General features: G+C 41.8%; 2 protein-coding genes across 2 annotated transcripts; one reads left to right on the top strand and one right to left on the bottom strand.

The window, feature by feature from the left end:
• LOC137951294 (GRAS family protein RAD1-like) lies at positions 1–1,554 on the top strand. The gene has a single exon (XM_068797878.1). It carries the CDS (start codon positions 1–3, stop codon positions 1,552–1,554), a length of 1,554 nt encoding a protein of 517 aa, XP_068653979.1.
• Positions 1,555–2,422: 868 nt separating this feature from the next.
• On the bottom strand, positions 2,423–11,750 carry LOC137951347 (uncharacterized). Its single transcript, XM_068797940.1, has 9 exons — positions 11,416–11,750; positions 7,659–10,488; positions 7,434–7,514; positions 6,755–6,907; positions 6,473–6,636; positions 5,931–6,078; positions 5,663–5,785; positions 5,418–5,505; positions 2,423–2,875 (listed from the first exon to the last, which is right to left on the bottom strand). Exons 2-9 carry the CDS (start codon positions 10,335–10,337, stop codon positions 2,691–2,693), a joined length of 3,621 nt encoding a protein of 1,206 aa, XP_068654041.1. The 5' UTR covers positions 10,338–10,488; positions 11,416–11,750; the 3' UTR covers positions 2,423–2,690.
• Between the last annotated feature and the right edge of the window lie 1,653 nt (positions 11,751–13,403).

Below are 13,403 nucleotides of genomic sequence, written 5' to 3'. Positions count from 1 at the left end.
ATGACTGGCTGGCTTTCGAATCCGGCAATCCGAAGGTTTGGGCCGGCTAGTCTGAATCAGGAAGATCAACAGATTGACATCAATGACATCCTTGACGACTTAGATTCATGGTCGACGATGGATTTTGATGGGTCATCTCCTGGCTTAGCTCCCATAGAGCAAGACGATTTCGTTCACAGCTTCATCAACATGGACACTCTCGGGGAATGTGATAGCAAATCTGCCATGACCCATCAATCTCCTGATGAATTGGAGTCTTTCTCGATGCCAGTAAGTAATGTCTACAACGAAGTTCCAATGAACGAGGCTGATGAAGTGGAGATGAGAGGCCTGGTAGAAGAGCTGGGAGTGACTCCAGAGCAGGAGCTCACCAAGGAGGGGATCACACATGAGGTGGTTCATGCGGGGCTTCATCTGGTGCACTTGTTGCTGGCCTGCGCGGAAGCTGTTGGGTGCAGGGACACTCAGCTTGCTAGTTCCTTGCTTAATCAAATCTGGGCTTCAACGAATCCATGGGGAGACCCCTTGCAGAGAGTCTCCCATTGCTTTGCCATGGGATTAAGGTCCAGGTTGTGTCTCCTGCATAATGTCGGTCCTAATGGCTCCTTAGCAAATGTAGCAGTAGATGCAGCAGTGATCACCAGAGAAGAGAGGGTGGAAGCTTTCCACCTCCTCCACCAAACCACTCCATACATTGCCTTCGGCTACCTGGCTGCCAATGAGGCAATTTATCAAGCAGCTCAAGGGCATGACTCGCTACACATCATTGATCTAGGCATGGAGCATGAACTCCAATGGTCGTCCCTCATCAGAAACCTGGCTTCATGCCCAGGAAGACCACCGAAGCTACGGATCACCGGAGTTGGCACGGCTCCCGACGTCGTCGACGAGCTACAGGCAAGCATGAAATCACTCGCCAAAGAAGCTAACTTCCTCGGCATGATGCTGGAATTTCAAACGATTCCACAACACATGACTCCCTCCCTGCTGAACCCCGACACCCTCGGCTTGAAAGAAGGAGAATCTTTGTTTGTGAACAGCATCATGCATTTACACAAATACGTTAAAGAGAGCAGAGGCTCCCTCAAAGCCATCCTCCAAGCGATCCGGAAACTGGGTCCAACCCTCTTCACTGTCGTCGAACAAGATGCGAATCACAATGGACCCTTCTTCCTCGGCAGATTCTTGGAATCCCTGCACTACTATTCCGCTATTTTCGACTCGCTGGAAGCTTGTCTTCCTCGGCCAAGCCCTGTCAGGAACAAATTAGAGAAGACCCACTTCGGTGAAGAGATTGGCAACATCATCGCTTACGAAGGATCGGAGAGAGTGGAGAGACACGAAAGAGCCGATCAATGGAGAAGACAAATGGGTCGAGCAGGATTCCAGGCAGTGAACCTCAAGTCCATGAGCCAGGCGAGATTGTTGTTGTCTGTGTATGGCTGTGATGGGTACAGTTTAGCTACCGAGAAGGGGTGTCTGGTTCTTGGATGGAAAGGAAGGCCCATAATGGTGGCGTCTGCATGGCAAGTACACAATGCTGTATCTAATTGAAGATTTACCGTTTTCAACATTAATATTTAACCTCAAATCTGAAAAAAAAAAAAAAAATCATTTGGCACTGATCTATGGATGAACAATTGCGTGAACAAGTCATATAGTTAAACCACCGAGAATTCTATCAGATAAGCTGATTTAGTCAATTGTTTGTAAAGCCTATTTTTCTGTGATTAAAGTTCATTATAGGAACTGTAGATCTTTGTTGACACCGTCCTTTTTCTTCTTCTCCGAACAGAGTCCCAGGTCCAAATCCTTCTCCAAACAGAACAGTTTGGTAAGAAAGTCCCACGTAAGTGTCTATTTTGGCATGCTATGGGGTAAAATACCATCCTAACAGAAACCAAAAGCTTAACACCTTTTTTTCATCTTCCCCTCGTCCACCCTTGCTCCAGTATTCTTCTTCTCTGTTTTTTCCATCTTTGTGTCTTGCACCTCCCTAATGCTTTTTATTCTTTTCCAACTGCAACTGCAGCATCCCATTACTTCTTTTTCTTTTTCTTTCTCTAACATTTTTCTCTTTACAGCAGCCCTTCCCCAGCTACACAACAACTGCTCCCCTTTGAAAAACAGCAACTTCAGAAGAAATTACAAGAGAAAAAATAGAATTAGATGAGAAAAGAAAAAAGGGAAAAAAGAAGAGAATAGGATCTCAAGAACAAGAAGAAAAGAATGAGAAAAGTACAAACATAAATGTTAAAAATGATGCAACAGACTATTAAACTGCCACATCAAGCGTGTAATTCAAGCTAAAGGGTAACGTAACGCTTTAAGGATGCCAAATTTTTTGTTTGCCTTTAGCAATGTCAAACAAGAGCTATCATTCTTGATAGGAACACATTGCCAGTACATAGAAACAGTAAAATGAAACAGAATACAGTCTATATAAGTGTTCAAAATTACAACAATTTCTGGTGGCAAACATAAATTACTTGATCCCAAAAATTATGTCTGCAAATCCCAATCTCGTCTTGCCACAAACCCAAATCACATGCTTCCAAGGGCCAACCCTCTATTATCAACAAAATAAATAGGCTTATAATACAATGATTCATAATTGATTATATACTTGAAAGTCATTCAAGCCTATGCAAGAAACATAAGCAGTGAAAAATTGATGATTCTCTGGTGTATCACTTGTGTGCCTGGTGGCCTTGGTTTTTAGTTTGATTGGACATCAAACGGAGGCGACTTGCTATTTCAGTAAATGAGGGCCGAGCTGTGGGGTCTGGAGCCCAACACTGCTCCATTAGCTTCCTCCATTCAGGATCACAAAAACTTGGCACCGGGGGCCTCAGTGTGTTGTTGACAATACCTCCTGCAATAATCTGAATATGTTACTCCTGCTAACTGCTGAAATATGATTAGATAAACAATCAGCAATCAAACCCATATTTTTTCAGGTTCAGCCCACTCAACCTGCTTCAGACAGGTTGGTCCAGACTTCAGTTATACAGACCACACAAACACTTGGTCAGTCTAATGGAATCCCCCAGCTGATCCAGATGACCTAGCAAATATCATTCAAACATATCTCTTCTCTAAAGCAACCTTAAAAACCAAAAATTGACTTGGAGAAACAACAGAATGACCAGGATTACTAATGGTTTTTGTTGAATTATGTGAAGGTATTTTGGTAAATTTATATTTGTCAGATTGCCCTCTAGAGTAGTAGTAAGCTCAGATGTTTATAGGATCTTTAAATTCCAATTTTCATTAAATTATAAGTGTCCATAGGGACATATAGGGATTAGTGAATGTAGAGCGGCATACTGCAGCACACTTCTCAGCTCTCTTCTTCTTTCTATCTTTTTTCTTCTCTCTCCACTCCTCAATCTCTCAATTTAATAGCTTTATTTTTCCCTCCTTTTACTTCCAGTTTACTTATTTCAAAGGTAAACATATAATCTGAGTCTCATCAGATTGTCCCAGATAATGCCTGAAAAATGTCTGTACCTGTCAATCAGGACTAGTTCAAAGGTTCAACCAAAATCACAGCTCAATCATGTAGAGCTATGGATGGGCATAAGCTGGGTTAAACAGGGAATGCAACCCCATCTTGGCAGGAATGGGGTTTCCCCCTCACCCCACAAGGCAGTGATAGCATGAGTAAAAAAACCCCGGTGCAAATATAGACCCCACCCTCCTCATATTAGCTCTACTGCTTGGAAGATATTGGCTCCTCCAAAGATTCAATTCTTTCTTTGGTGTGCCCTTCATGGTCAGATTCTGACAGCAGATAATCTTACAAGAAAGGAAATTCTGCACCCTGCAGCCTATGTCCTCTTTGCTCCCAGGCTACTATCTCGCACCTGGTCTTACACTGTCATTTCTCTTGGAGAGTTTGGACCCACATCTTGCAGCGCATTGGCCTTACTTTCTGTATGCCAGAACACTAATCCGATGTATGCCAATTCCTCCAACATATTCCTCTGCCCAAGCTGGGGCCCCTGTTGGCCTCTGCCTGCCTTGGGCACATTCCTTGGTTGCTTTGGCAGGAGAGGAACAGTAGGAGTTTTAGCTCAATATCCTGCTCCACCAACGAGGTCATTGAATCGATTGTTGGGCACATATCTGCTTGGCTTCACACAAGGGACACCTTAAGCGGTACCTCTTTAAGATCTAGTTGGCGATGATGCATCGCTCAAATGGTAGGAAGTCGCCGCCACCCCCACCAGCCAGTCTCCCCCCCCCCCCCCCCCAAATGGGGTTTCTAAGCTAAACTTTGACAGGAGTGCTCAAGGAAACCCGGGTCCGGCTGGGTTTGGCGGCATTATTAGAGATGCCTCCGGTACTATTTTGTTCTCCTATGCTGGCCTGATGGGTAATTCGGATTCTACTGTTATTGAACTCTTGGCCTTATACCATGGGCTAGCTACCTTTCGTGAACATCTCCACAGCCCCCTCATTGTGGAAGGTGATTCCAGCATTGTCATCCATTGGTGCTCCATTGCTACTACTCCCCCTTGGAGACATTGGCATATTTATCACCGTGTTTTTGACTTCGCTGCCAACCTTAATGATACTTGGTCTCATGTTCCCCATTCAGCCAATTCTTTGGCCAACGGTCTAGCTAAACATGGGACCTCCCTCCTTTCTCTAGTTGTTACGGGAGGCCCTCCTTTAGTGTAATCATTCTCTTGTTTAATATATTATCACTTTTATCAAAAAAAATATAGGCTTGTAGACGGTTTTCCCATCCCTGCCCTGAACCCAAACCTCAAGGTTTACTTACATGGTGTATTTTAAAAAGAGATGTAGAAGCTTAACAAGAAAGAAAGGAAAATTTCTTAGTGTTTTTTGTCCGAGGTCAATTTAAATGATAAACATGAATTGCTACAACAAATTATGATAGGTTTTGTGTAATTTCAAATTTATTATTTTTCATTCCCACCCCGTGAACTTTTGACCTGAAACCTATCCCTGCTAAAACCTGTACCAGTAAAACCCTATCATGGGGTAGGGATGGGGTTAGATTTCCAAACTGTAACGGATTTTTGCAGAGCTGGAGTTTACGTCAGGTTCAAAGGAGGGGAATGGGTTTTTAACAACCCACCGGAACCCAACCTGCGCCTACCCCTATGTACAGCATGAGGTATCAACAAGGTTATCACGAATACAAATTGTCAAAGGCCAAGACCTTGATTCCAGTTGATCAGTCAAACCAACTTGCCCACAAATTCATGAATCATTATATGTTAGGTTACCAGGAGGCCTACAGCAACGTTTAGTTCTATCACTTCACCATCCAGCAAGGAATTATCTAGGTCACTTGATGGCTTTGGTGCAAAATCCAGGACCAGCACAAACTTAAAGAGTTCTTAACCCAGTATTCAAAATGAGACACTCTAAAAGTGTACCTATAATTGCACCATAGTGCATATTGGCATAAGGTTCCTCGCCAGTGAGAACTTCCCACATAACAATGCCAAAGGAGAATACATCAACCTGAAAATCATGATGACAGATCAGTACTAGCATATGTCTAATCCAGTTGCAGGTAAAACGAAATTCAAACAACTGTTGCAAATTAACCTTATATTAACATATCACAAACAGCAGAAGTTATGATCAAGATTGAATAAAAACAGAGAAATGACCCCACCTTTTCAGAGACCTTATTACTGCTGCCATTCAATAGCTCTGGAGCCATCCAAGGCAATGTTCCCCTTACACCCCCTGAGACAAGTGTATTTCGCTTAATTTTTGACAAGCCAAAATCTCCAACCTGGAAAGTAAGGATTTCCTAATTAGATAGCTCCAGATGGGAAATAAGCATAAGCCCTTGGTTTCATCACTTGAACAAAAACATAGAGCAATTTGGAAGTTTGCTTTAAACACATACCTAGTAAAAGTTATCTTATATGACTTACTTTGCAGATGGGTCGTAACGGATCTTTCAAGTTGACAAGCAAGTTATCACACTTCAAGTCAAAGTGAACAATATTCTTCGAATGCAAATATTCCATCCCAAAAGCTGCATCCATTGCAATTATAAGCCTTTTACGACGATCAAGATACCTGCAAACCAGTCTTTTTTCTTAAAATCAATGCTGCAAGAATGGAAAAAAACATCTTGAAAGAGCAAGTAAAACCTGACCACTTAACTAAGATCAGACGTCAGCTAGGTCCTAATCGTAAAAAAAAGTCAGAAATGCATTTAATAAAATACAATTTTTGAATCAAATAAGTCAACTTCTCTAAAGCTGCCAACTGTCTGCTCATTTAGGCAGTTATAATGACTTAGGATTCATTATTAAATGATGGGCCAGTGTTATGACTGGACTTTTTATCTGAAACTTGACAAGACTAAGTTAAATAATAAGTCTGCTTAAATTTTCTTCATTGTATTTCAAGTCAATGGGATCTGAACATTGACATGAAAACAGATAGCAATAGCAAGATTTAAAGTCACCTGTCCTTTCGCAGCAGAACATGCCTTAGAGAGCCATTCACCATGTACTCTGTAACTGTGGCTAATGTCCCACCAGGCCCATCTTGTACAACACCATAGAATGCCACTACATTTGGATGGTGCAGCTTTGACAGAATTTCAGCTTCTCGCCAGAATTCTACTGTCTGATACAGCATTATCATGTATTAAAATAGTGGATTGTAAAGCAAAAGAAAATCACAAGCGAATAGATTATGACAATCCAAAATGCAAATGAACACAAACATGATCAGGAATCCTCACCAATCTTTCTTGTTCAGATGATCGACCAGTGAAGCAGCTTTTCTTTATCCGCTTAATGGCAACGTCAGTGCCCCTCCATTTTCCATGATAGACAGTTCCAAAAGTACCAGAACCAAGTTCCCTGCGTTCTTCAAGATCTTCGTTCTTTATGATCTGTTTGAGGAGCATAAGAAAAATGAAAACAACAGTAGACAAAGAAAGCCCATGGAAACAAATAAACCCCCAGTTTGATATTTGATGATAACAATATTAAGAATCCTCTCTCACACTGTCCTTTTCATCTGATCAAGTACCTAGTGTAATCTGTATTATGTAATAGAAGACTGGACTGACTATATTTATTTCAGATGCTCATCTCTTTGTTAGCTCTCGATATCAGAGCAGAGGAAAAGAAAAGAGCACTTATCACATGGGTCCAACTTCCAAAACATTCTAATGGAGACAACGGCAACCAAAACATGCACAAAAGTATTAAGGCATGAACAAAATGAGTTTACCAAGGCCTCTATGAACCTACTATCTATCTTGGAAAACAAGTCAAAAATAGTATGGACAACATAAGAGAGGAACAGAGGAGCAGCTATGTGAGTAAACTCAGCGAAGTTGTACAGTCACCTTTCTTGGCATGCCTACTCTTTTTATGCTGCTTTAGGTATCCCAAAGGCAACAAGAATATTACCTGCAAGTCATTGATACCAAATTCTCCCACCGGAGACTCAATGACAGGACCACCAGTATGGCGAGCATGCAACTTCCCTTCCTGAATATCAAATTTATTACATTATACCAGTGATGTTTGTGAAAGTAGATCAAATGAAAACTATTTCGATAAAAAGAATAAAATAAAACAAAAGAGAGCTCACACTCTTTGTATTGATTAAAAATTAACCAGAAGAAAAAATACCTCATACTCAGAATCCGTAGTTTGTAATTCTGCTGCTATTTTAGAGAAAGAAATATCGTCTGTCTGTACATCTTCAATGCCCTTCTCAAAATCCTGAGGAAGCGCATGAGATGCAAAGTAACCCGGATGTGAACTGGCAGCATCAGATCCAATATGAGTAGCAGAATCATTCTGAATTCGCTCATCAAAATCAAGTTGAGAGATATCATGACCCAAAATAGTTCCCGCACTCTTCAAAGGTGAGATGCCGTAGGATCTAGGGCCAACATTTTCAACATTTGTGATAGGAGGAGAGAATCCAATGTGATCCTGGTCCATAAGTGAAACATCTTTCCTATTGAACTCTTGTGCCAAGTTCCGAAAGAAAGACCAACGCTGGGGCTCATGGTTTGGCATGTTCAAGCTTAACCCTGCTTCATCATGGAGCAGGGGCCCCATTCCAGCATCTTCAGTAAGGATGGCCTTAGAGAACAAACCATTGAGTAAATCAGGAGGGAACCGATCATTAATATCAATTAGAATGTCCCCTTGCTCCTGAGCAGAAGATCCCTCCTGAGGAACTCCGGCGGCAGAACCCCCTGCCCATGTAAATGTTGGACCCACCCCCACAACATTGTTGCCGTTTGTAGCCATCTCTCCCCAATGCCGTTCTGGCAGACTAGAAGCAGAATCCTCCTGGTTTTGCGCTGCAGCTCCTGATACATCTTCATTATAATTAGAATTCTTCACTACTTGATGACGAGGAGAATATTTGCCAGATTCCAAATCTTCCTCGAGCTCGCAATGACCTATTTGAGTAATTGCTTCAGTCAACTCCTTGTACTCTTCATATTTCATCAACTCATCACCTACTGTTGCAGTATCTGCATGCGGTTTTGCTGGCACAGATCCTTCAACTGAAGGATCAATTGATTCTGTCGCAGGCTCTTCTGACACAGGAGCAGGGCGTAAATGTGGCGCCAAAAATTGAGATATTAGAGAATCATCAGATTTTGACAACCGATTCATTGACTCAGACTGCTGCCTTGGAATCCTTTCAGAGCGAAAGACCCGAGGAGGGGGAAGAGGTGGATCGTAGGAGCTGCATTCTGATTGGTCCGCCTCAGAGTTTGCATATGTAGTGCCTAAAGCCCCTCCGGACTTGTAGTAGTGGTCATCATCAGTAGGCTCCTGAACTTGGCTGGCACTAACAACATCGTCCAAATCTTGGTGCTTTTCATTGCGCTGTGAAGATGATAAATTGATTCCACCTGGAACCACTTCTGTGGGAGTGTGGTTCTGATTAGAACAGAAAGCATTTTCCAGAGACCAAACGTGCTCAAGTTCATTTTTTAGATGATTACGTCCATCAGGTTGTTGAACTGATAGCAGCTCATGCAATGGCACTGGAACCACGTTTTCCCCTGAAGGGGCATAATGGGATGAACTGTACTCATACTGGGATTGGGCAGCTGAGAATGGGAAGTTCTCAGTCTGCCTGTTGTTTGTCACCTCAACTTGGCAAGTTTCTGCATGGGATTCATATTCATTTACTTGCATTGGGACTGCAGATGGGTTCCTAGATGGTGGAGGCATAGGCACATCAGTCAAAGGGGCCGTAGCACCAGTCACAGCTGTTGAGCCCATGTCTGGTTTGTTTCCCCTGTCGCCACCAAAATTTAGGCTAATTAATTGATCCAAATCATTCTCTGATGTGCTTGCTACAACATTTCCTGCTGAGTTTTTTCTTGATCCCATGTCCATTCCATTAACTGCAACCATGTATTGTACTTCCGAATCACCATCCATGCTACCTAGACCAAAATGGGGACCATCCAAATCACTCGTGGAAAACAAGAACATCCTTAGTTTTTGTGAACCCCCAGTAGAATCATTACATTCCTCCATCATGTTCTGCAGATCCTCATCACAAGATACAGAAACCAAAGAATCAAGGTCCTCACCGGGTAGCTGGTATTTGATAACATGGGTTTGGCTGAAGATAGATGAAGTTTTGTGGACAAGTTCCTGCCATGAAATGTCTCTTTTGATCCGAATAATTCGTGTATCGCCCCCTACATACCTAAGCTTTCCATCACTTGGGCGGGGTAACATTTTGCCACCAAAGCTGCAAAGAACTTTCATCTTTGTTGATGAACTATCTGAAGCCCCAGAAGACATGTATCCGTAAGTAGCACCACGGCTACTTCCATCACCTGACAAAGAGCGTGGCACAGATCGTGCAGACCCATAATAGCTTCTACTCTCTGTTTCTATCCCACTCTTCTTTTCTATCTCCTTCACTGGTCCTTTCTCAAGTGCTGTAATTGTTGATATATCAGACCCACTTTCCGATCCCATGTGAGTGACACCAAGCATTCTCAAATCTGTATATGCATGACCACTACCTCGATCACTCGATGGATTTGATGCTACAGGTATGCGTGAATTTGCACGCTCTCGCATGAATTCCAGCGCAAACTCTTCACCAGTTTGAATAGAAAAAAGTACAGGTTTAACTCCACTTGTTGCATGGAAGTCAGGAGGTCTATCACTGGTATTGAAGGAACTAGGTGGGTCCTGTGGAATCCTCTGACCTGTTGGCGCAGCCCCTTCCCTTCTAGTTCCCATGGTGACAGACTGAAACTGTTCATTTTTTTTTATCTGATTCACCAACCTTTCTGATGGCCTCTTTTCCATTTGTCACCTTTTCAGTGGGGATAAACCCCCCGAGTGTCAATCCCATAAGGATCATATAAAATCAGCATTCAAACCCAATGCTTTTCAATCAACTTTTTATACTTTTTAACCAAATATGTGTTTTCTCTCTTTCTCGTGCTTATCAAGCTCTCTGCAGAAATAGCTTTGTTTAGAGGGGGAATGAATTGCAAAACCAAAGTAAAGTTAAGCTCCAGAAAATTTTTTAAAAAAGGGGAAAGAAGCCACAACAATATGTTTCATAAACAGGTCATCTTCCATGTATTGCATAACGTTCACAAAACAACAGAAACTAACCAACCGTGGCCCAATGAAAAGCACCAAAATCAATCATTTTCGACTTCACAGAACAAAAAAATTCAAATGGCACTAGAAGCAAACATGGAACATCTTAGACAGCTCAATAGATGCAAAGCAGCACTCGCAGTTATAAGGTCAAACATCAGTATCACCTCAAGCAACAGCATAATAGATAAATGTCCAATTATGTTATTGTGTTCTACTAAAAGGCAAAGATAAGAGCATGGGAAGCTTCATATCATCTTTTCTAAATGCAATTTTAAGGTGCCAACGTCTGTTGACTCTTCATATTTCATCTTCAATCAGTAAAATCGTCAAAAAAAAAAAAAAAAAGGTCTGGAATTTCAGCTCAGGTTATCCCAAAATACTCAACTAAAATCCAGAAAACTTCCGATGTTGGGGCTTACTAACATTGATTCGTCTCCGAGTATCTATAGAAAAAGTAAAGCTGAGAAGGACGCCTGTGGACGTGGAGAAACAATCATAAATCCTAAAATCACTTTGACGACATCACAGCGTTGGGCACAAGGGCCAAATTTTGTAGGAAAAACATTTACCACAACCACTCAAACCCCAAAAGAAAATAAGTATAAACCAAGACAAAAAGCATTCTATACACATAAAAGCGCTACCTTTCCGACATCCAAACCATCAAAAAGTTTCCCACCAGATCTACATCCTCAAACGACTAAAAATCAGCTCAAAATTCAAAGAAAAACCATCGAGAAAAAACAAGAAAAATCTCGAACTCCGTCCATACCTTCAACCAACACCTTCCAATCTCCACGACCAAAAAGGTCCTCTCCAACCAAGGCAAAATCAGCAACTAAAACGAAAGGATTGGCTGATTACGGTTTTAATTAATCCGCCATAACTGCAACTTAAAAACGATCAGGTACTTATACAGCTCCCCACGATCTTGTTACAATCACTGAAAGGTCTTGCTGAGGTCCAACAATCTTTAGAAAAAAACAGAAGCTTCGGTGTATCAATCGTGTTCTCCACGGAGAGAGTGGACACACTGCGGACCGATGAGGCTATGATTGATTGCTTTGGTCGAGTTTTCTGCCTAGTGACTGCATCCGATAAACTACTAGGCTCTTCTCTAGTCAAAAAAAAGGCTGAAAAGTAGAACCCGTTTTCCACTATGTAGAATTGCAGGCGCCTGAATCTGGACATCGTTATTGTAAAATTTACGCCAAGTGCCACGTGATCTACGATTGAATTGCTACTCTAGATAATGGGCTCACTTAATTATTTTGATCCTGTCCGTTGGATGACTTATTATTTGCCATCTAGAAACGCCGTTTGCGAATTGCCTTTTCAAAGTCAGGAAAGTCGCGCAAGCCGTGGATTTTTGTGGGTCCCATTTTAGATGGAAATTATAGGGGTAGTTTGGTGGGATTAGAATGGGACCCATATAATTATGAGATTCCCCTTTTCGCTCCAGCCTCCGGCCTTCATTAGGCCCGAAGCCTCCAGGTGGGGAAGGTGTTATCCCATATTCATTGATCTGCTGAGTCCACCCACTACTGAGTCGAGCTTACCATGATTCAAATATCACTAGACATGATCGAACCGGTCATCTAAGGGGGGTTAGTCCAAAATAAAGTGAGATGAATTATTCCCACATTACTTAGTCCATTATTCAAATAGCACTGACCTTCGAATAGCTGTGATTGATATTGTATTTTGATGTATTTGAATCATGATAATGATTCGATTAAAAGAAAGCAAGGTTTTTTGACTCGACTCAGAACTCGAAAATCTAAGTTGAATCAAGACTCATTGGTCCAATGATTGGACTCGGGGCAAGTCGGAAAAGATTTGAGTCTCTCTCTATAACTTGACTCACCTGTCTAAAATCCGATCTAACTCACCTGAGTCACGAGTCAACTCGACAGGTCAAAAAATCATGGAGATAAAGTGGCACTTTTTTAGTAGTTTGACAAAAGTTTTTTTCAAATAATTGCTTATACCATTATTAGGCTTACAACCATTAGTTTTAAGGAGAACTAATAGTAGTGGATAAATTCTTCTAAGTGCAAGCACTTACTTATATAAAAGAAGTTAGACAATGGAAAGTGAGATAGGGTTCGCCAACTTAGGGACTATGAGATTTTCTCCTCTTTAGATACAGAAAGCTCTAGTTTTGGTTCTAATTCTTGATGTTGCAGCTAGCAAAATTGATGCTCAGGAATCCCCAATTCCCATAGACATAGTTTCCTGCTACTTGTTGCTCACAAGTTAACTTGAGGAGCTTCCTTAGTGGGTATTTGCAGGACAGATGCTTTTCCATATGTGTGGGAGTAGAGAAGAGACTAGAACAATGTGTATGACAAAATGACTGCTTGAAGCTGTCATTTCTGGTGGAGATTCAGGCAGAAGTGAAACTTGGGGATGCTTCCCAAAAATGTTAATGACTGCAAACAGCCAATGACTGTGTAGATGCAGTCAGAAGTCTGAACAGTACATGGATATAACAAGATGATCAGGAGAACCTGTGATTTCAGACGGAGATCGAAGCATCTTAGCAGCTTAGAAATTAATTCTGGTAGATGCCCATTTGAGGGATTTAAGTTGCGATGGAGATGGTGCAGGTTCCATGGATATATATATATTTCAATGGCTTCAAGCAGCCAATAAAACCATACATTCCCATCTGTCCACTGTGATCCTACCCATTTCCCCACCGACGAGGAAAACACAGTCCAACAACCTTCAGAAATACAGTCTGGAGTTTGAATC

This window comes from Aristolochia californica, unplaced genomic scaffold, assembly GCF_029961685.1.
Source record: "Aristolochia californica isolate CCGP_79_NKW_82.1479 unplaced genomic scaffold, dmAriCali1.0.hap1 SCAF_15, whole genome shotgun sequence".
Classification (NCBI taxonomy): domain Eukaryota; kingdom Viridiplantae; phylum Streptophyta; class Magnoliopsida; order Piperales; family Aristolochiaceae; genus Aristolochia; species Aristolochia californica.
Note: the sequence above shows the minus strand (reverse complement) of the source record. Positions and strands in the feature narration are given on the sequence as shown.